This window comes from Passer montanus, unplaced genomic scaffold (assembly GCF_014805655.1).
Source record: "Passer montanus isolate IOZ18808 unplaced genomic scaffold, ASM1480565v1 scaffold23, whole genome shotgun sequence".
In the NCBI taxonomy this organism is placed as follows: domain Eukaryota; kingdom Metazoa; phylum Chordata; class Aves; order Passeriformes; family Passeridae; genus Passer; species Passer montanus.
Window position 1 is genome coordinate 9,502,677 of NW_024366926.1, and position 23,159 is coordinate 9,525,835.

At 39.9% G+C, this 23,159-nt stretch overlaps 1 protein-coding gene across 3 annotated transcripts in view; it reads left to right on the forward strand.

The window, feature by feature from the left end:
* Positions 1 to 19,963, forward strand: part of EGF (epidermal growth factor) — a 53,824-nt gene extending 33,861 nt beyond the window's left edge. The window contains exons 15-25 of one of the 3 annotated variants that reach the window (XM_039710663.1): positions 827 to 994; positions 1,726 to 1,875; positions 2,326 to 2,469; positions 3,107 to 3,223; positions 4,239 to 4,364; positions 6,500 to 6,619; positions 8,801 to 8,951; positions 11,607 to 11,888; positions 14,780 to 14,882; positions 17,807 to 17,909; positions 19,338 to 19,963. In XM_039710663.1, the coding sequence (XP_039566597.1) occupies positions 827 to 994; positions 1,726 to 1,875; positions 2,326 to 2,469; positions 3,107 to 3,223; positions 4,239 to 4,364; positions 6,500 to 6,619; positions 8,801 to 8,951; positions 11,607 to 11,888; positions 14,780 to 14,882; positions 17,807 to 17,909; positions 19,338 to 19,561 (1,688 nt within the window). In that variant the 3' untranslated portion in view covers positions 19,562 to 19,963. The remainder of the gene's footprint in view (positions 1 to 826; positions 995 to 1,725; positions 1,876 to 2,325; positions 2,470 to 3,106; positions 3,224 to 4,238; positions 4,365 to 6,499; positions 6,620 to 8,800; positions 8,952 to 11,606; positions 11,889 to 14,779; positions 14,883 to 17,806; positions 17,910 to 19,337) is intronic. The other 2 variants (XM_039710664.1, XM_039710665.1) reach the window with 2 other exon arrangements.
* The last annotated feature ends 3,196 nt before the right edge of the window (positions 19,964 to 23,159 follow it).

The window sequence follows — 23,159 nt, forward strand, 5'->3', positions numbered from 1 at the left end:
AGAAGGAAAGCTAGGACTATAGAAACATAGATTATGAGAAAGGAGCAGGGATACGGCTGTTTGGAGGTGAGAGAAAAGGACATAAACGTCTGTATGCAAGGAAGTGAAAAGAGATGAAGGCCTGTAAGGGTATGAATTTAGAGAAGCATGTCCTGATCATTTGCTAATGCTGTTAATGAAGACTGGAATTCAATTTTTGTTGTTGAACAGCTCTACACTGGAAGACAGGAAGGTGGCACCTCTTCATAGGTGTTCTGCTGTAACATGCATTTTTATTACAGCAGCTCCCTCTAGTGCCCCTGTTCTGAGAGCTCGTTCAGTAGAGCTGCATGCAAAGCAGGTAAATTATTTCTGCTTATGCATGAGGACTTGTGCCATGAGCTCCTTTCCTTCTTGTTAGATGAAGGCTGCAAAAGGGGCTGTGCACCTCAGCAGCTCTCTGCCAGGCCACGTCGTGGCAGAGGAGGGAGGTACTCTAGTTCTGAAAGGCTGGTCCAAGGCTGCCTCAAGAAATGGTGATGTGTGAGGCAGAAGCATCTTATGAACTAGATCTGGCTGGAAGTCCCCAGAAGTATAGAGCCTGTGCTGAGCCAGGCAAGTGTCCCATCCTCCCTCGCTAAGAGCACAAGTAACCTGTGCCCATGGTCCGTTGTTCACAGACACTTATCCCTCTCCACAGGAAATCAAAGGGTTGTGGCTAGGCCACACTGGCTGTGGCTAGGCCCCTGTGTTAGAAGTTGATCTATGTGCAGATAATGCTTTCCTTTGCAGGGTTTCTTGCGTGTGTTCTAGAGCTGTGGAAATTATAAACCTAATGTCTTTGTAGGCCACCCTTTTGCTGTAGCGGTGTTTGAGGACCACCTGTGGCTTTCTGACTGGGCTAGGCCATCACTGGTGAGGGTGGACAAGAAGACCGGCCAAAACAGGGTACGTCTGCGAGGCAGCATGCTGAGACCCTCATCAGTGGTTGTAGTTCATCCTTTGGCGAAACCAGGTACACTGCAAAAATCAAGCAGTCATTCCCTTCCAGCCTCCTCTTGCTCACTGATACCAGTAGAATAGATGTCCTTGGATAGAGGATTATCTTCTCAGAAACAGGCTCTTTAAAAAGCCTTGCATAGTCAGACTGGCATTTATTGAAAGCAACATCTGGGCATGTGTCCCAGGAATGCTGGCAGATTTATGTTCATGCCCAAGAATAGATGCTGATCAATTGCCATGAGGCTACCACAGTCTTCTAATTCCTATTTATCCTAGTCTATTAGCACCCCATCCCCAAATAATAACAAATGACATAGGGAAAGATTTTGCGAGATTTATTCATTTTTGATCAAATAATTTGATTCTCTGTTGGGAACAATCTCCCTGTAAGCAGAAACGAGTAATTCAATAGACCAGGATTGAGAGAAGGTAATCACAGGTTCCTTATGTCCTTGAAGCATTAGGACTCTAAATATCAAAGGAGAAACAATGAAGGAAAAAAAAAATAAAAATGTGGTATATGCATTAGATACAGAGCACATGAATCTCCTTTCCTGACAGGGGCTAGGTGATAATATCTATGCTTAACTCTATGCATTTGTTGTTATATTAAAAAAAAATAAATAATTAAATCCTAGTTTTTGTCAGTCCTTATTCATTTTCCAAATGCTCCAACTCTGCCTGTCTAAACAGACATGTTTACTGAAGAAGCAGTTTGTTAATTTTCCTGTTTTTCTTCATTAGGGGCAAATCCTTGCCTTTATGAGAATGGAGGCTGTGATCAGATCTGTGAAAACAGTTTTGGAATTGTCCACTGCAAGTGCCATCCAGGATTTGTAAAAACTCAAGGTGGAAAATCCTGTCATGCTCTGGATTCTTCCAACTCAACAGCAGGTACAGTCCTCCAGTTCCCAAAAAGCCTCCTCTCAAATCCTTGAGGATCATGACAGATAGCACTGGAAAAATTCACCTTGCTCTAACATAAGGAATTATGGTTTCTGTGAAGAATGAAAATGCTGGAGGATTGTTCTTGGGACGGGACAACAGACATGTTGTCTGACCACTGTTCCCTTGGCATTTTAGCAGTGAAAAAAGTGTGTGCAATGCTGACAATTATTGTGAGCATCAAGTCACATTTCTTCTCTTTTGTATTTGAGAAAACTCACCAGTGAGTGTTTTTAGGAATAATTTGGTGTCAGAAACAGGTTAGTCTGGGAAGATACTGATATTTATTTTAAAAGGAAACCACCGTGATTATTGGAAAGTAGACAAGTATTTGAAAATCAGATAACTATTTCAGTAGATTTAAATAGTCCATGTCACTTTTTTTCTTGTCTTTTTCAGGAAGTGTCTCTGTGCACAAGGAGGTAATGCCAATGCCACCACCAGAGACTGTGCTCCAGAGCACACGGAGCACTGGGATTTTTAAGGATGCAGACAATGGGGAAATGAAGAAAATTTTTTTTACTGCTGAAATCATGGTGTCAGGTATAGTCTGATGGTTATCTTCCTTATGCTTACTCTGATGCTCTGAAAAGGTTTATAGAGCAGAAAGAAGTAATAGACCTTAAAGAAAGAAAGGTTAATTGTTGAGACTGGTATTCATGCTCTTAAGCTTCTAACAAGAACTTGGGTCTGTGCAATTATTCCAGATAGGACTGCTTTTTTTGTTGTTTGTGTCTCTATTCCTTGGCTATATCAACAAAAATTGAAGATATTATCCTGGTCTAAAGAACAAATATTTCTGATTTGGAACACTTGAGAAAGTCTCTCCCTCAGGTTTTTAAGTATATTGCATTCCTTTAAAAAAAGTTAAAATAAGCCCTTTGGATTCTACGTATCTTTGATGACACTAGATCATTAACTTTTGCAATAGGTTTTGAATAAAATATTCAGAAATCCTCCTACTAAGTGACATGTCAACACCATCTAGACAAAGAGAACAGCTGCAGTGATTGTATTGGCTTGTCATTATTAATCCTGGAGAGCTAAGTTTCAAACTTTGACTGTATGTTCTGGTTTCCTTAGTTTGTTTTTCTGTAACATAGATACATACTACCTCCTTTGATATTTCCAAATACATCTAGTGGGTTTTTTTGTTTGTTTTGTTTTGCTTATGCTATAGATGAAGATGACTGCACTGCACTAGAATGTTATGTCAATGCAGAGTGTGTTTTGCTGGAAGATGGTGCTATGTGCCAGTGTTTGAAAGGATTTACCAGGAAGGGGAAATCATGCTATGGTAATAAAAAATATTATTATAACTTTTGAAAAATTGTAGGCTGTGGAGGGAGGAAGAAAATCTATCTCCTTTCACATTGGCAGCTCAGCTGTGTGAGGCATCAGAAAAAAGTCAATAGTATGAAAGGGATGATGAGCAGAAAACATGTGAGATGAAATGGCTAATCATCACATGCCTTTTTTTTCCCCTTGAGCCATGAGTGTTAATCCTATTAATATTAACAAGAAATAACACAGATAATGGAAATATAATGTATTTATTTATAAAAATTGACTAAATATGAAAGCTCAGTCCATAGACATGATAGTTAATGTGTAATTTAGACATAAGGAATCTCTTCAAAATTAGTATTCATGATGATTTATTTATATAAAAGTGCTTCTCTAGTTTCTTTCAAGCACTAGAAAGACTCTAACAGCCATACAAAACATTGCTCAGGGTGGTCTTTAAGTTTCTGGACTTGTTTGCAACATAAATGGAATAACTGTTTTGCTCTCACAAAGGTCAAGAGAGGAAGATGTTAGGAAAAAAATACCATTTGGTGGCTAAGCATGAAGAGAGTCAGAAGAATCTCTGTTACTATGGAAAGGGAAAAAATTGTAAGCTGAAATGGGCATACATTTTTTCTACTGTAGTACTTTTTATTTTTTTAAGCCTATATGTTCCTTTATAAAACCAAGTTGCTAAATGCTCTTAGAGGTCTTTTCCAAATTAATAGATTCTATGATTCTATAATGTAAAGCTATTTTTGACTCAGATAATTTCCTCAGAACAGGTTTTTTTAAGAAAATGATATTTGTGATATCAGTTTGTTTACTCTCTTGGATTTTAGAACAGCCCCTTCAAATTTCATACCAAAAAAGACCACAAAGTCCTTCTCTTCCCATTTGCTTCACGCGCACAAAGCCAAGTGGCAGCAGAGTCTGAGGGAGATCCATGGTGCAGATGTCTCAGTGTAGTGACGGATGTGCTGGTTGCCTGACCCGAGTGTCCTGTCCCTTGCTGTGTCCCGCAGACGTGGACGAGTGCGCTGCGCGCGTGGACCGCTGCAACCGGAGCGTGTCCGACTGCATCAACACGGACGGGGGCTACGTCTGTGAGTGCCTGGAAGGCTACACTGGAGATGGAGTCCACTGCTATGGTATGGGCATGTGGGAGGGCTCTGCTGTCTCCGGAAGGTTGAGGCATTTCTGCCTCTGTGGTCCCTTCCTCCCTGTTTGAAGTGTGGTAACATCAGCAATTGATCAATATGCAAAGCTTGTAGTTGTCAGTGAATATCTCCTCTCGGTGTTTGCACTCTTTTTAATGGCTATAGAAGGAGGGAGAGGAGGAGGGAAGTGGAGGTGAAGCAGTAGAGCTTTATTGGAAATCGTTGCCATGAATATAAACGAAAGCAGGTATTGAGTGTGTCATAATACTCATCAAATAATTCCAGGTCTGTTTAATAGGCATGAGGTTCAAGGTGTGACACTGACAACTTGAGTACATTTAGAGTCTTGTTAATAATCAGACCCACTGATTTTCCCATCCAGCTCTAATGCCAGGTCTTTAGTTCATTCCCTACGTCTCTTAAATTCTTAATCCATTTTAGTGGTAAATATGAACAGGAAGCTTTTTCTCCCTAGTATTTGACTAGCACACAGTTTGTTCAGAGCTTTATGAGAGTCTTGCCTTCTCTTTTGTCCTTTTCTTTTACTTTTTTCCTTTATAGCCTAATTCAAATCCCAATAAAGTTGAACTAATTCGTACATAATCTTTACTGGACTTGCTTCTTCAACACTGATTAGGATGACTGAGAAATTGAGAACAGTACCACTATTAAGGTTAGAGTGTGGACAGTATCTGAGGCAGAAGAATCAAGAAGGCCTTTTGCCTGCAGGGGTCAGAGCTAGAGCTCATGTCTTTGAGGGTGTTTGGAAGTGCAGGTGGTGAACACAGAAGTGACAAGGTCCTCTTGCTGACCCAGCACAACCTAGAAGGCAAGTCCTCAAGCAGCCCTGGGCTCTCACTGTCTTATTTACCACTATACTGTGGAATAACTGTCCAGGATGTAGCACCTTCCACTGTCATTGAAAAACAGTATATTATCTTCCTGAAGCCTTTAAGCCCAGAAAATAGATTCTCAGCTGACAAAAGATGTAGTATTACTAAGATGTAAACATAACTGAGACTAATTTTGTGTTTGATGACTTCAAATATGCTATAAAAGCCAGAAACAGGTAAGTGATTTTGTGCTTCAGTTGTAAGCACCTGCATGCATGCACAGTGTCCAGGAATGTGATGGTGTGTTCAGTGATATCACACAATGAGTTAATGTGGTGTTGGTGAAATCATCTTTCTTGAAATATGCTGCAGCAGTTGTGTTCCCCTCCCCTCACCTTTTTTATTTAAGTGTTCTGAATTTTCTATACTGTTTTGTGCTAGATCGTGTTAATTTTACTGTAAAAAAATTCCAAGCAGTTTAAGCAATCATTTCACAAAAATTGGGGTGGCAGACCTGTGATTCCCTGAAGTAGACCCGGCACAGGTATTCTGCTGGTGGTCCATAAAATGAATGAGATGCTCCCAAACTCTGCTGTGTGAACCGAAGGTTTCACCTTTGAGGGGGGTGCTTTGGTACTTAGCAAGGTGCAGGTGGCCAGCCTGCTGGAGCTGCTGCCATGGGCTTTGGAGAGAAGGTGTGGGAGCAGGAGAAGGGTGGGCAGCAGAATGGGGGTGAGAGATGTGTACGAACCTAACATGGTCTCTGAGCCTGGAAACTCTTGCAGCCAGGGAGCCTCTTCACAGTCACTCAAAACCTCACTCATTGTGGTGTTTACACAAACTGAATAAACTTGTAGATTTCTAGACACTTTTCTTCTGCCTCAACTCTTGTTAGGCTGCACTAGGTGGGTGGTACAGGGGTGGGCAGCTCCCCACTGCCAACCCTTCTGCTGTGTTACTGCAGGAATGCCAATATAAGGATCCAGGCTGCTGGGAGAATACCTCTGGTACAAATAAGTCTCCTTTTCCACTCTGCTGCACTAGTTACATTTCATGGGGAAGCCTTTCCCTTCTTCTCCCCATGGAGAATTTCTGCATCAGCACAGCATGCTCTTGCTATACAAAGCATGCTGGTTGCTTTTCTATTAGGCTTTCCATGAAGGCATATTTGCAGAGGGACAGATCTGTGGTGTTTTCCCCCACTGCCTGGGGAGCACAGTGCTGCTACTGCTGCCCTTTTAGCTGTTGCTCTGAGGCATTTCACTCTTCTAACTGCAGACTGTTTGGGTACAGATATTGATGAGTGCAAGACGGGGTCCCACACCTGTGGAGAGAACATGACCTGCACAAATACAGAAGGAAACTTCACTTGCTCGTGTGCTGATCATGCTTCTGGAACTGGCGACGCTTGCAGTGAGTAAACAGAGTGAGCAAACAAAACAAAGTGGCCTTAAATTAAGAGCTGTGTCCTTGGATAAATTGTTATACCTGGAAACTAAAGGATCCCTGTATGGTAACGTCTGGACCAGATTGTGGATCCATTTAGCATTGCCTTTAGGAGGCTGTTTTGTGGTGAACTACCGAGAACAGATCCAAGTTTAGTAAGGAAATATCTACATTAAGGAAATATATACATTAATCTACTTCAATGTAAATTTTTTGCTGTCTAAATGTACCAACAAATCTATCAAATGTCATTTACAATATACAGCAGAAGTAAATGCTCCTTAGAAGTAACATTTTTTGAGGATAATTTCAGTCTGTGCCATTTTTCAAACTCCCTGTGCCTTCTGTTACTTTGCAGTAGGCTAGCAGAGGAAATGCACATGATTTAAGTGCCATTTGGTTCTTCAGTATAAGCTTGTCTTTCAGTTCCAGTCACTAATTGTTCAAAAGGGCTCTGAAACTCCTTAGAAAATCTGATTATCAATTTACTGAAGGGAACTGCTAAAAGTTCAGCACTAGTGCCTATTTGACCTTCATTTTGGCGCCTCAATGAGGTACCATAATTCTCTAAAAATGAGAGTGACTCATTCTTTTACTCTGTGTCAGCCCTCTTGGTCAGAGTGAATTTTACTCCAGAGTGACTTTCTGACGATGGAGGGACATTGTGTGATTGTCACAGAGCTGTTTCTTCAGAAAAACAAGGAAATTAGGACTTTCTTAAATAGAGTACCTATCAGGATTCCCACTCCCATTTTAGTCACTTAATCTTTCAGTAGTTTCAGGTGTCACTCAGGAAATGATGATTTTAAATGATGCATGACTTGGAAGTAATGTTTCCTGGGCCCTTCATGTGTCAGTCTGATCCCATGTCTTTATAGATGTTAGCACACTGTTTTAGCTCTTTGCCTAATAAGCTCTTTTAGCAAGATGAAATTTTCCTTGCTGAATGCATGCACACCTGGGGTTCACTACAATCACTCATCCCTTTCCATTCAGGCTCTTTGCCATGGCAGTTCTCCTGCAAATGAAATTTAAAAACCCAAATACTGTTGAAGGTCATGCTGCAATGAAACTGGTGTGAGTCATAGAACTGACCCCATAATTGTGTGAGAATGATTAGGTGTGTTTCTGCCAATCCATACTGCCAGAAATTCTTTGCCGTGTAGCTGTTTTGTTCTGACAGAACAAATAGATTTGTTGTAGCATCAAAGTAGGCATGAAAGCAGCCCTTTTCTGTAAGGGCATGTCTGCACTGTGGTCATGCTGTGCAGAGACATTAGTGCTACCTTTACAACCAGCTAGTTTGGATAGGTGTGTAGGTGGCCACATGTGTGATTCGCAGCAGGCTGCAGAATGCTTTGGTAGAACCACTGGGCTCCCTGCTCCCCCAGTGATGCTCTTATCTGTACCTGAGCTGGCCTGAAACAGTAAAAAATGTGATCTGCCATCACACCTAGGTGCAATTAGCTGAATGGCAGCAGAGTAGAAGCAATCTGCATAAGAATGACAAGTTTCTTGTGAAAGTTCTGAGTGTGAGATCCAAGTGTATGAAATACAGTCACCCTTCACCTCTGCCTCTCACCCTGGTGATTTATGCATGGTAGAGATTTACCATATGTCAAAGCTGCATGAGTTGCAAAAATAATTTCAGAGTAAGTACCTAGACAGTTGGTGCAGTTTTTCTTCAGGACTGGTCTCATACATCTAAACACACAGAACTCAGTCAATCACTGTAGGTCTTTCACTGTAAATCTAAAATATTTAGAGATTTATATATTATATTAATATATTAAGATATTATTGTATCATACTAATAACATGATATATTAATATATATTTATAAACTGTATTTATAAATAATAAATTATGTATTATATAAAGAGAAGAATATTTATATATAATAATAATATATAATGTATATTTATAAATAATGTTTATTCCTCAATATATAATATTTAGTAATTTTATCTATATTTCTGCTTGCCTAAGTTTGATAACAGCATAAGAAAATAGGTAAAAACAAGTAATTAATAGAAATTGGGTAATTTTATCTAGTTTAGTACCTTGAAGTTCTGGAATTCTTTCATAAGATTATGTTGCCAATGAGGCCAAAGGTTTGAGATGTCCTTGTGAAACCCTCTGTTTCAGAATCTACTGTTCCCCCAGCTGCTGCCAGCAATGAGTACACTACAAAGGCTGTGCAAGGTGATGTTGTAGGGTGTCCTCCTTCCTACGAGTCATACTGCCTCCATGGTGGAGTGTGCAATTATGTTTCTGACCTACAAGACTATGCCTGCAAGTAAGTACAGAAATTTGTATTTTCTTTGCTAAAGAATGGCACCCTTGGAATGCTACCCTCAGTTTGCTGTAGGCAGTGAAGAGTTTGTCCATGAATGATCTGTTCATCCCTCATGTCACTCATTAGTATTCAAATCTCCTCTTTCCTATAAATGATCCATGTAATTTTCAGTGCATGGCCACTCTGTTCACACCCATAGCAATTAATATTGCAAGGATTGGATTTGTTCCCCAAGCACTTGATTTTTTACTTTGGAGATGGGAGGTAAGTTGTTAAATGACTTGAAAGTGGTGCCTGCTCTCTCTCCTGTACATGTCCTGCTGGCCTTGCTGTTCACATAGCATACAGTGGGATGGAAGAGGACACCTCTGTCTTGTCTTAGCAATCTTTTGGTGTCAGCATCTTCCATGACAGAAAGGCAGAAATGAGTAGGATATCATTTCCCTCTTAAAAACAGGGAGAGTTATAATGAGACCTCAAATACTGAGGTCTGACACCTACTTCCCTGTCAATATTTTTAACCCTGTCAATATTTTTGTGAAGCCTAATTCTGGGTTCCCCAAATGCAGGTACTGATAAAAGCAAGGAGAATCTCATCTCTCCAGAAGTCAGCCTTGGCTTGGTCAATGTAACAACCTAGTCCCATGGGGTAGTAATATCTTCAAAACATTTAGTGCTGGCATTTAAGTGTGTAACCTGATTATATTTGAAGCTATACTCAGAATCTTTCTTCAAAATCAAGCATAAAATCTTTGCAATGGGACAAATCCAATGCCTGCCTCCTCCCCCAGGGTCACAGGTGGTAAGTGAGGACCTGTACAGGGGATGTTGTTCCAGCATCCTGTACCCAAATCCAATGCCTGCCTCCTCCCCCAGGGTCACAGGTGGTAAATGAGGACCTGTACAGGGGATGGATGCTGTTCCAGGGTAGGGAAATCTCTCTCTGTGTCTCTCTGCAGCATCCTGTACCCAGGATGCTGTTCCAGGGTAGGGAAATCTCTCTCTGTCTCTCAGGCTTTCCTATTTTGAAATATGAGTGGTCTCCCCTCCCTACAGCCCTCTGTACCTGTAAGAATATGAAAGGAGTGTGTCTCGTGAGCTGTGTCTCTCTGTTTTGAAATATGAGTGGTCTCCCCTCCCTACAGCCCTCTGTATCTGTAAGAATATGAAAGGAGTGTGTCTCATGAGTGTGTCTCATATATGGGAATGAAGTCAGTGCTTTGTGCTGTGGATCTCTTGAGCTCAGCAAAGCCCTTGGGCAAAGAAATTATGGGAGACAGACTCATGGTCATCTCTGGTGCTGGTTTTGGATTTTTAGTGTAACTTTTAGAGACATAGTAAACTATCTATTTTCACTTCAGAAGTTTCTTCTCTCAAAATTGAAGAGTCTGCAGAACTTTCAAATGGGATAACACATTTTTTTTGTTTTATTTGTTAGGTGTTAGTGCATAATGAGAATTGAAACCTACATATTTTTCAATTTTGGAAGTGGAAGAAGTTAAAAAATTTAAGAGCAACCATGCTTAGCCATGCCGTTGGGATTTGTGTGTGGGTGTTGCTGTATTCTGTCCCCGCTGAATCCTCACTAGATGGCAGCATTCATTCATGTAGGCTCTGATTTATTAACTACAGAAGGGAAGGAATAGAAAAATGTTATGCAGCAAAAATCACATTTGTATTTTAATTAATAAAAGATCATACACTAGAAAGTAGATCTGCCAGCATGTTTGAAATTCATTGTAATTTACCATTAAAAAATTAGCATTTTTTTCTGCCTTTCAGCGCACACGCATTCTAAATTTTAACAGAATGAGAGTGCTTGTGTCTGACTTAATAATGAATGCTGATATAACGTTTTCATGACAATAGGTAAAAGCTGCTGCAGGTCAAATCCTGCTTCTTTTTCTCATCTGACTAGATCTTGGACTTGAATAAAATTAGACCAATTAGAATTGTGATGAGTTGAGCCTACATTGCTGAGGGGTTGTTAGGAACTGAATAGACATTTCATTTTTTCCATTAATAATTTATGTCTTGCCTTGTGTAGCGAAACTAGGCTGAGATTATTTTTTTATGTATTTCTCATGTTCTAGTAATTTTGATTTGAGGGTTTCATGCATTGATAGGCTATTTCCGTGTTGGGTTTTACAGTGGTAAAACCAATCAAATAAACAAAAACTGGCTAGAAGAAGCTTATATTAAAAGTAAATTTTGAAGATATTTCTTATGCATGGGTTTTTTAAACACTTTCATTCATCTTGAATTTTAGAGTAAGGATTCAGATAAAAATGTTATTCTCTTAATCAACTCACTCTAAAAATATGAGTCAGTCCTGCCCTGCCTACTTTAAAGAAAGGGAAGCTTGCTGCTGAAAGAAGTTTAATGGAAAATCCTAGGGAAACACTCATCACACAGCAGGATTTACAGGATTTGAGAAACTTATTTCCCTACTTTTTAACCCACAGGAGTCTGGTAACGACAACCTCTCTGTACAATTCTATAGGCGATTCAATACCTAATAACGGTACAGGAAAAAAAAAAAAAAAAGAAAAAAAAAAGAGAGAGAGAAAAGAAAAATAAAGAGACTTTTAATACTGGATTCTCCAGGTTTCAACCGCATACCTTTAAAATGATTTTGTCTCCCCCGTGCTAAAGCGAGCCAGATGTTTCTGTAGCGGCGCTCGGTGGGGAATGGATGCGAGGTGACGGAGGTGGCGGCGTGTGCCCGTGCCCCGCCACCCTGCAGCGTGTGCCCTCTTTCCCCGGCAGCTGTGTGACGGGCTACGTGGGCGAGCGCTGCCAGTTCAGCGACCTGGAGTGGTGGGAGCAGCAGCGCGCCGGGCGGGCGAAGGTGCGGAGCATCGCCATCACCGCGGGCGCCGCCGGGCTGGCCCTGCTGCTGCTGCTGCTGGCCGGGCTGGCCGCCTACTGCCGCAGGTACGGCTGCTGCTGGGCTGCTGCTTTCACCCTGGGCTTGCGGCCGAGAACGTGAGCCCAGCTGATGGCAGCTCCTTTTCGGTAACTGGCTCTGTGAATAATACAGAAAGTTCTGGCGTGTCCCAGAACTCACACTGATGTTAGTGAGCAAACATGTCTGGAAAGAAAAATAGACCTTATTAGAGCTCAGGAGCATGCATTTTACTTCTTTCCTGCCTTTCCCTTCACAGCTCTGGATGTCTGAATCTCTCATGGTTTCATGAAGAGAACAGGCCTTATTAGAGCTCAGGAACATGTCATTTATTTCTTTCTGCATTTCCCTTCACAGCTCTAAAAGTTTGAAGCTCTCATGGTTTCATGAATAGACTTTATTAGAGCTCAGGAACATGTCATTTACTTCTTCCCCGCCTTTCCCTTCACAGCTCTAGATGTCTGAAGCTCTCATGGTAGAGGTTGGCTCTTCTCCGCCAGCTACTCAATGAGTTGGCTTTTGTTTCCCATTGAGTGTAGAATTCCACCTGAAAATCTTGCTTTGCCTACTAACCTTCCCAAGGCAAAGTTACAGAGTGATGCTTCTAGCAGTGGACATGGAAACAGTTTTCCTGGCAGTAGAGAGAGTAAAATCAGGGGAGTGAGTCTAAGCACATCTGCTGTAAAAGTACTCCCTGGCATTTTCCATGGCTGAAATGAATTGCGCAGATTTGGGATTCTTCCTGTGGCAAAAAGAATTCCAACGGCCACTATTTAAGAACCCAGTCTGATGTGAAATTAAATGTCATCGGTGTCCCTTAGACTGGAAAGTATTAAGCATTTAAGCTAGAGTCTTTTGGCCATGACCTTGGCAGACAGCTGTTCTCAGAGGCTGATTTAAATGCCAGATTTTTGTTTGTGGTTTAGGTCAATTTTAAAATTAGATTCTCCTAGACATAAAAAGTTAAGTTATGAAAGAAGTTAACTATGCAAGCTAGTATTTTTCATTCTTATTTAATTGTTCTTGGCATATTTAGTCCACAAGAGTAGGGAACAGCAAAATTTCTGTTTTTCTATTAATTAGTTATAGGGGTCCAGAATTAAAGCTAAGGGCAGCCTGGATTTTTCTCATAACCTGGGGTTCAGATTTTGATCAGTGGATATATAAAGAACAGAAAAATTGTGAGATTCTTATATTTCTCATATATTTCATATGTTATCATATGAAAAAAAGACAGAATATTATTCGTCTAAAGGTATGAAAGTATTAAATTTCTTTCCTTCCTCTCTCTTTTGTAATTTCTCCCAGATTTATGTTTCTTTCTTGCCAAATGCTTTTGATCAATATAACTATTTACCACAACAACAGGTTTTCAATTACACACTTGACTGAGTTTGAACTGCAGCAATTACTAGCATAACTAGATCAAAATTAAACCGCTGATCTAAAATCCCTATTTAACTGGAGTCTGGGAACCAGTATTTGGGTTGAAATTGCTATACCACTTTTTCAGATAATCTACTGAATTTCAAAATGTACTGATTAAGTCTTTGATAGTCCTGTTCCTTCCCCTGCAAAAAAGGAGATGCCAATCTCCTTTTAATTGAAGGAAATGAAGCTGGAGGTCTACACCTGCCAATTTGAAATTGTGGGAACTGAAGGCCGAGCGTGCTGCAGTGTTGTGTTGGTTTGTTCAATGACTGTTGTCTGCTGAAGAGCACTGTGTGATTCTAAAAGTTAGGTTTGTGCAGTCTGACTGTAGAGTGTGCCAAGCTTCTTTTTTTTCTTGGAAAGAAAAGAAACAACTCTTTACCACAAAAATAAAGCCAAACCTGAAACATAGATTCAACACCAACAATTTCTCCACCTCAGTTGGTCAAGGCCACACAAAGCAAAATTTATTTACACTGTATTTTCATGAAGGGAGCAATATATGGTAATTATGCCATGTGACCTTTCTCAGTTAGAGCTATGTAGAAATAAAAGGAAAGTTCCTAAATAAAAGGAAAATTCCAATTTTAATTGGTAAATATCTACTGAATTTTATTTAAAACAGATCAAGCAAAAGGATGATATAAACTCAGACTTCCAGAATTTGAAGACTGTAGCATGAATTTTTTCAGCTGATGCTTAGAAGGACAAAAATGTGTTTGTAAAGTGAATAAAAATGTACTGATTTAGATCTTAAGAGAAGTAAAATATTTTTTTTTATTTTGGGCCTATATGGGCTTTTAATACTGCCTTATAAGGGATTGCTGTTTAACTGCAAAAATAACTGTCTTTGAATTTATGGAACTAGCCTCTTAGAGCTGATTATTCATACCTTTTGTGGCTCCAGACTGTACCCATAGCTTTTTCCCCCAAAGCCAATTCTGTGGATCACGAATTTTTCCTGGAAGAGCTTATTAAAGCTTTTTGAGACTTTCAGTTTTTTTATTTTATAGTAACTTCTGAAACTGTTGTTTTGTGTAAATGATACAGATGAATACAAAAGTGACTTTCATAATTGCAGCTACCAACACTGTACAAAAATACAGTCAGCTTTTTATTTCTGAGCTTCACCCACAAATACTCTTCATTGCATTGGCTGAAACAAATCTTTGTAAGATAAATGTATTATAAATAGAATAATGTGAGAAAATGGAAGGGTCTAGTTAAAATTATGAGGCCTATTGTTCATTCCAATGAATGACCCTTTACAGATGGCACATTGGAACAAGCATTTGTACACTTCTTACTGACTTCTTTTTCTGACAAGCTATTTGTTTTAATCACTGTGTGGTAATGGATAGCAATACACAAACCAGTGAGAGAAAACAAAATAGATGTACTTCTGTGAATACTGATAGAATAATGTGTGAAAAAAGCATCTGTTCCTCTCAAAGCAAAATAATTGGCTTCAGCTTTTGTTCTGTTGCAGAAGTCAGAATTTGTATAAGAAGAATCTCTGTGCAGAGGCGATAAGAGCTGCCAGCAGCCGCGCTGACAACGAGAGCGTAACACCTACTGGCAACAACTCTCTGGTAACCATATTAATGTGGAGTGGAGAGGGAATCAGGAAGGATCAAAGAGTGTTAGGGATCCACTTGAGATTATCCATCAAATAATTCACATCTTAAATACATTAAATAACTGCTAGAGTCATCAAGTGCTTTGCTGTGAACCCTAGTTCATCTTACCTCATTGTTATCCCTCAAAGTTCACAGCTGCCTGGATGTATTGCAACCATTAGCCAGTGTTATTGTTAGCTTTGAACACAACAGTTGGGGAACTGTGTTCTAAATTAAGGAAATGGCAATGTGATGACATGGCATATCACACAGTTATTTTCACAGGAAAGTATGCCCTCTGTAAAAAAGCCTTCTTGGAAGCCAAAGTATTGTGTGTGCTACATGAGATGTTGAACTCTATTTTGAGGCTTGATGAAATTAAATGTCTTGTATTAGAAGCTGCTGCCTTGTAAAGAAAAACAACCAGGATTTTATCAGGCAGCTTGGTAGGGTATATAAAGTTCCAGTTTTACACTGGTGTAGGTAAGAATGCCAACATGGTCTGGTTGTACAGGCCTGTGGCTGTTGTCATTTTTGAAGCTGTGTTTAGCCCTATAAAATCCGGTTTAAGGACCTGGTTCTGACTGGCATTAGAATAACATTGCGCTGCTGGGTGATAGCAGTTGGAACTTGAAGTTGTCAAGTGACATAATTGGCATCTGTGGCTGCTTCTGTGCTCAGTCTGAGACTCTTAGAATGGCCTTGCAAATGGTTCAGTGAGAGTGTCTGGCAGGACCTGTGAGTGGGTAGCCACTGAGCACACTGTCAAACATATGTTGGCAGCACTGAGTTGACTTGACCCTGGTTGTGGCATTTTGTTCCTTAGCTGGTCAAATGCATTTCTTATGCACATTTAATTATCAGCTCCTTTCCTTCAGGTATTGCACAGCATATGAGCTGAGATATGGCAATGCCATCATTTGTTCACAGCAGAAGTAAAATCCTCAGTTTGTAAAATAGCTGAAGTTGAGAAAATCAGAAACATTTGTTGGGACAGTTCACTGCCTGAGAGTGGTGCTCTGTGAGGCCTGCAGCCCATCAGCTCTGTGCCCACTTTCTGCTGACCCTGCAGTTAATGCTGGTCACCAGTGACAGTTTTGCTTGAATGTAAGGTAACTAAACAGCTAAGCAATGGACTGAATCAACAAAAACAAATCAAGCTTTTACAGCTATTATACATTTGTGTTACATTTCACTATGCACCAGGAGACATTGAATACATTAATAATTTATTGCAATGGCTTGTTGACACTGGAAGAGGAAATCACTGACCCTTTGCTAATTACTGGTGCTTACTCAGTAACGATTGCTGTGGTTTCATGCATGTGATTTGCTCTGTGCTGATGTAGCCATTGATTGTTAGGCTCACCAGGGCTTCATGCATGCATGCACTCAGGTTAGAACATCTAGAGCTGCCAAAAGCTGCAGGAAGTTGTCCATTTGTACTACTCACTTCAAGTAGGTTATTGGTTTTTTATGTTAAAAAAAAAAAAATAGAAAAAATTTATACTACATCAGGGACAGAAAACTATAGCTGCTCAACTTCTAAGATTTTTGGGTACTATTGAGCTACACGATATTAATGATCTTAACAAAGGATTTCATATTGGGACTGTATCTTATGTATGCAGTAACTGTAAGTAGCTCATGAACTTCACTCATTTGGTGATCCTCACTGCCACTGCTCATTTGTGAGGCTGCTGAGAGTGCAAAGACTTGCGTGTTCTTGCCTCTCTGGGTTGATGTAGAGGATAACAAGACTTTGTGCTATCACACACATCAAAAGTTAGGTATCATGACACTGAAACTATACCTACCAACTGACCAAGCATCATTCACTTTTCCCTTTACATCTTTTCTGCCAGGCAAGAGTGCAATTAGCTGAGGGTACATTAGCTGAGGATATGCCTTCATATTATTTTACATTCATATTAGAGTTCCATAAGCCAGGCTGGGTTAGTCCTACTGATATGTAAGCCTTGGTAAACTTCTGCATGTGCCTGGATTTTGATGCTATTCTGAGACTTTTCATCCACCGACTGTTTTGCTCTGCACAGTCAAATATATTTTGCAGAACTGTGTGTAGCTGAATCTCTGCCGGGGTTTGGTCACACATGGTTTAGCAGCTGTAAGAGTACAGATTTTACATAAATGAACTGATGCCTAAATAGGTGCACCTGCTACATGTGTGTTCTATCCACATAAATCCACCAGTTATCCACCTGGACCTCTGAATCTGTCAGTGCTTTGTTTGGAACATCTTATTTACAGATGTTTTCTTCCCTGTCTCTTTAAACCTCCCCCCTTTACTGGTTTTTCATCTTTTCCTCGGAACAATTTCATCATAGTGCTTCACATTGCTTTCTTCTACCCCATTTTTTTCTGTTTTCCCCCTGGTCCTTTCAGCATGTTACCCCAGAGGGTCTCATCTTCTGACCTCCACTGTCACTGTGGCGTGATGGAACTGCATCCTGCAGGAGATGCTGAGAGCCAGGAAAGGAGGCTTGCTTCCTTCCCTGTGTTTGACAGAGTTTCCTGATGTCTAGATTCCTGCAGATACCTTTAATATTTTTAAATGGCCCTCAGTACTATGGAGATGGTTGATTTTCATGAACTTTTGTCCTTGCCATTGGAAATGTTGATTTGCAAAGCAAGTGAGTAGTTCTTAGCTAGACTGAGACTGTGTGCTTTTCAAGGAAAGACTGGGGCTGTCATCAACTCAAATGTTTAATTACCTGCAGGGGAAGGGGTCATCCCAGAAGCCAGGATGACCTTTTTCCCTGTTCTGTGGTTGGTGAGTGTGGCCCTTTTAGTTTGCCTCATGGGTTTCAGAAAACCAGTTTGTTTTTTATTAATTTGGGCTCTGCAAATTTTGTGCATATTGTATGTATTTGCAGTTTGCAGTTTTTAAGGAGGGCAACAGTTCTCTGGAGACTAAAGCAGTTGATCTAATTGAGTGTGAGACAGCAGATCATCATCCTGCCTGTCCTTCAGAATCTGGTGAGTAGGATGTCCTTCCTCATTAGATCTCTCCTCAGCTGCAGCAGGAGCAATGGTTGCTGGAGGAGACAGAGAAATCCAGATTTTATTTCTGGCAGAGCCCATATTTGTATTGATGTGAAGAGACCATTCAGTCTTATATTTTGCAGATTAATCATGAGAAACTACACTACAACAGTGCTTTCACACAGAACAAGCCAGAGGATTCTTGTGATAGAGTAATATAGGATGTTTGCATTAATATAGACCTGCAGAGCTTTGCAGGTGAAGTTATGCTCATCATACTGTTGGGGAATGGATGTCTATGGAACATCAACAGTTTGACAGTCCTTATTCATTCAGGCAGGGTACCCAGAAAGGTGTGAAAAGTCCATGGCAGTAAATGCAGCTCTGCTTTTTGTGTTAAACAAGGTGTTTCACTGCTTGGGGAGTGTTTGGTGCTTAAACAAAGATGAGATGAATGGAGGAGATGTGCCTCCCATCACTGGTGCAAAGGCAGCAGGTGGCACAGAAGCATAGAATGGGCTTCCATAGCCCTCAAATTACCAGCTGAACCACTCTGAATTTTAGGAAATACTGTCTTCTAGGTGGCAATCTGTTAATTGCTCAGATGGTGAGAACTGATGGAGAAAGACTAATACCCAGATACATTTGTTTTATTTAACACATATACTTCCTAATTGCAGAAGCTACTAAAGAAGCCAGTTTGCCTCTGCCACTTAGAAATAGGCAAATACAAATGTTTGAGGATACAAGCATCCAAGCATCTTGCAAGATTTTCAAAATTGCCAGTCCTATCCTTAGACATACACTGAGTAGTCACTTTATTAATCAGTAGAAAATGTGCCTCACATTTACTTGGATGCACTAATATTGGGAACATGTGTAGAACCTTACTGTCCAGCAAAGAAAGACTGATGTTTCCCATTAAGAGACTCTGTTTTCTTTTACAGCTTTATCAGATGCAGGTATTGGAACAAAAATTTCCCATGACAGGTGTATGATTTTTCATAAAAATTTTAGCAGAAATGGTTCCACCCTCTTAGACAACAAGATCAGTAAATAATCTGGTATTTTTTTTTACCATGTTAAAGGAAGTTCTTATGCCATGCCAGTGAATAATTCTAAGATCTTTTGACTATGAAGCAGAGACTTTAATTTTGCCAGGCAGGTAGTCTTGGCATGCCTTTCTCTGTTATGTATTAAAAGAGGAAACCACAAATCTAACCTAGGACAAGTAATTTCTTAAAATCTGAAGCAAGTTCTTGACTTTGCCTGGTTTTTCTTGTTGTTTTGTCAGGTATTCAACCTGATTCTGTGCATTATTTTGCTGCTTTCTTCTCTCAAAGCTGTCACTACATTTCTTTCAGCTGAGCTGCTGTGAATCTTTTCACATGTCTTTCAGTAATATATATATCTTTTCTCCAGAGGAAGAACAGCCTGTAACATGTGATAAAGCAGCAGAGACTTTGGCAGAAGAGGAGAAAGAACAAGGCCACCGAAAAGAGGGTCCTGTTGGTGAGAAATCATGCCAGTCCACGGCAGCAGTGAAGGGCCCTCCCCAGGCTCCCTGGAGCATCCATCCCAATCCCCTGCCAGAAAGGGAGCCTTGCAATCTTGCCCCAGCCAGCTTGCTGATGCAGCCAGACTAGAAGCAGTCTGTGTTTGAATGGGAAAAGGAAGAAGTCAGCAAAAGATGTGAACTCACAAACACTGAAGCAACACTCATTTTTTTCCATTAAAATCTGCTTTAGAAAAAACTCACCATTATTCAGAACAAAACAGAGAAGTCCTGGCCACTCCTTCCCTGTCATCTCTGCTTGGAAGAATTACTGTGAGCAACGTGTTGGCAATGAGTACTCTATAAGTATCACTGCTGCAAACTTCATTAACTGCCTGCTAAAAGGTCACTGGGAGGAAGAGAGTCAAGTGGGTGATTTATCACTGATAAGTATTTTCTAAGGGACCTTGTTGCAAGTAGTGATCTTTACACACACTGAGTTTAGAAACTGCCTAGGAAATGAAACACAAGGACAGCTGCAGAGAAACAGGAATGGAGGGCAAGTAGTGATCTTTACACACACTGAGTTTAGAAACTGCCTAGGAAATGAAACAGGACAGCTGCAGAGAAACAGGAATGGAGCATAATGCATAAAAATTAGTTCAAAATGATCTTACTAGTAAAAGATTTTATGGGCACTATATGCCTCTCCCCAGTGCTGCTGAAAGACCAGTGCAACTTCTTGGATTCCACCAGAAATGTTCTTGTGTCTAGCAAGCACCAAATAGGATCTTTAATTTCTCAGGCTTTGTGTACTGGAGGCACATGCTATTAATCATGGGCAGTATTTGAGGAGAAAGGTGATTCCTCCATTTCTTCCCAGCTTACACTAGTCCTTCAGAGCATAACAAGATTATTTCTGGGCTGAGGAAGTGGGTTTGTGTCCGCCTTCAGCCCTGCAGAGAGGCATATGCTGGAGCTGTCCTTGTCTTACAGAGGTGTGCCTGGCACCAAAACCTGGTCCATTATTTAGGACTCAGTGTGAGGACAGATGTTCAGCCAATTGCTGTTCCAAAAGAACAGGAGGAGTGAAACAAAACCACAAAAAAGCCACCTCAGTTTCGACTGACTTCCACTCAACTGCCTGTTGAATCTGAGGGAACAACTGAAAAACGGAACTATTTTTTCTTGTAACTGGATTTCTAACACTATCAGGTTATCTACTCTCTTGTAAAGCTCTGTCGTATGCAGAGCTGAGGTCAGCAGGTGAGAGACTGGTAACACCAAGGTTGTGGGTTCACTCTCTATGGACTATTCACTTCAGTTGGACTTGATGATCCTTGTGGGTCCCTTCCAACTCAGAACATTCTGTGACATCAAGTGATTTTCACCAACTTGTCTTGACTTCCTAAGGCTGTTTTCAGAATGTTTTGGAAGATACCTGAACATCAGCTGAATTACTAATAATGATTTTACTATTTTGGGGGAGCTCTCAGTCCTCTGTTTTTGAAGCCTGCTGTTGTAACCTTTAAACTCTGCTACGGTGCCCACCACTAATGTTCCCTGTAATTCATAAGATGGAGGATAGTGGAAACTATTACTAATTTCTGTGTTTACTATTCTGCTTTTCTGGGTTCCTTTTGAATCCTGCCAGAAAGGTATGGAATGTTGTAATTTATTTTTTTTTTTGCCAGTTCTGTAGGCCAATAAGGGAAAGAGCAATGAAAGGCTCTTACCTCTTATCCAAACTAGTTACACACTGGAGTAACTTTGTGAAGTCAGTTTTGTTTTACATTGTTGAAACAGTAACGACACCGAGTCTTGATTTTGTAGAGGGTCGTCACTTATTTAACTTCTAAAGTAATTTTGAATTGTTGAGGCTGTTTGCTAACCACAGCAATTCTGGATTCAGAACAAACTTGTAAAATACTCATTTCCAAAGCTGAGTTGGAACTACCAGCGGTGAAGACCCATTCTCTTGTGTGAATGGTAACAAGGGTACTTCCACAGAAAGAGAAATGGTTGAGAGGTGTTGGCAAACTAAACTGTGCTCAGAAGCAGGCAACAACTGTGTTGAATCATTAGGATTTGATAGATTTGATTTTAAGTTTGGTATTGTTTAATTTCACTAACATTGTTCAAAGCATCTAGTTTGGATTCCCTGGTCTTTCAGCTACTGATTTTCTCTATTTTAACATGAAGAGAGTCCAGGTCTAAAGGCCCCAGTTCAAAAAAGCATTTTGTTCCCACAAGAGATACCCAGCAAAAAGACTTTGATCCCTGCACTTTGAGTTTCTCTGGTGAAGTATATTTTTGTGCTTAAAATGCAAGTGTTGTGTTGAATGACAGTCAACATTTCATTGGAAGCTTCCCCAATCAAAAGAAATAAAGATCTGTAACTTTGAATCTTGCCTGAATAAAGATGTTTCAGACTCCTTAAAAATTAGTTTGCTATTCTATCCTGGGTTTTTTTTTTTTTGTTTACTTTGCTTTCCTTCCAAGGATCAAACTTTAAATTCGATAATATTCTTTACAGAATAAGATAGGGAAACCAAGCTGATATGTTTTTGTAATTAGAGTGTTTGGAGATTTAAATGTTTCCTAAACTCAGCTCTAAACTCAAAATAATCTTTAGTGTAAAAACTTGAAATGATATTTCAATACAAATATAATATATTTGGTTTATTTGTATGTTTATAAAGTTATTGATTTATAAAATAAAATTTTTAAAATACCAGACAAAAATCCCTGGTGTCCCTCTTCTTTTAAGAGATGAGAGTGCACAATTCTGGTTTCAGTTGACTCCTGTCAGGTAAGCTGAAAGCTCTACTGGTTTCATACAGCCACAGTCTATAACGTGTTGGTGCAGCATGTACATGTATCATGGGTTTCTTGTTCTCCACCAAGAGAATCTGTACTAATGAGGATTATCTGCTGCAGCTCACACCTTGCTCCCACCTTGAATATGGTAAGTTTTCATTTGTATTTTATTTATATCTTCCCATAAACCAGCAAAATCCATATAATCCTTTTTGTTCACATCTAAATGACTCTTAGGAATGCTGCTACTTATTCATCTGGAAATATCATCCATGGCTTCAGAATACATTTTCAAATTGGTTGCCAAGATGTTCTATTCAGGCTTTACAAGCAGGTCAGTTGAATTAAATAGTTGAATCCTGGAGGTTGCTCAGTTTTTTAGCTAAACTTTCTTCATTGAAAATCCTTAAAAAATTATTAGACTTTCTGTGTATATAACAAACTTAGTATTGATCTTAAATCCTACTGGTGTAGTCTGACTTTTTAAAATAAAATTATCCTGTGTTACATTAAGCTGTAAAAGAGGAATTTAGAAACACATTGGGTGAAAAGATTGACAAGTCCAAAGTGAGAAAACCATAGGCCATTTTAAAGTGCAAAATGACTCTGTTTAGTTCAGTAAATCTTGGCTTTATAGAAATTAACATTTCAATCCTCCAAAGCTGTATTTTCATTGTCAGCAAGTGAGGAATGATTCATGCTCATTCATAAGTGACACAGGGGATGCAATGTGTCCTAGTCATAGAACTGCATGACACGTTTACTTTTACATCCCTTTTTAGGTCCCTTGCAGCTTTGAGGAGGTTTATCTGTTCAGGCAAGAATTTTTCATCTTGCTGATCTGTTCCAGAATTAAAACCTTCCCCCCACCTCCACCCTTCCCCACCCCCCAAAAAAAAATTATATAAAAAAAGTGGAAAACTATTCAG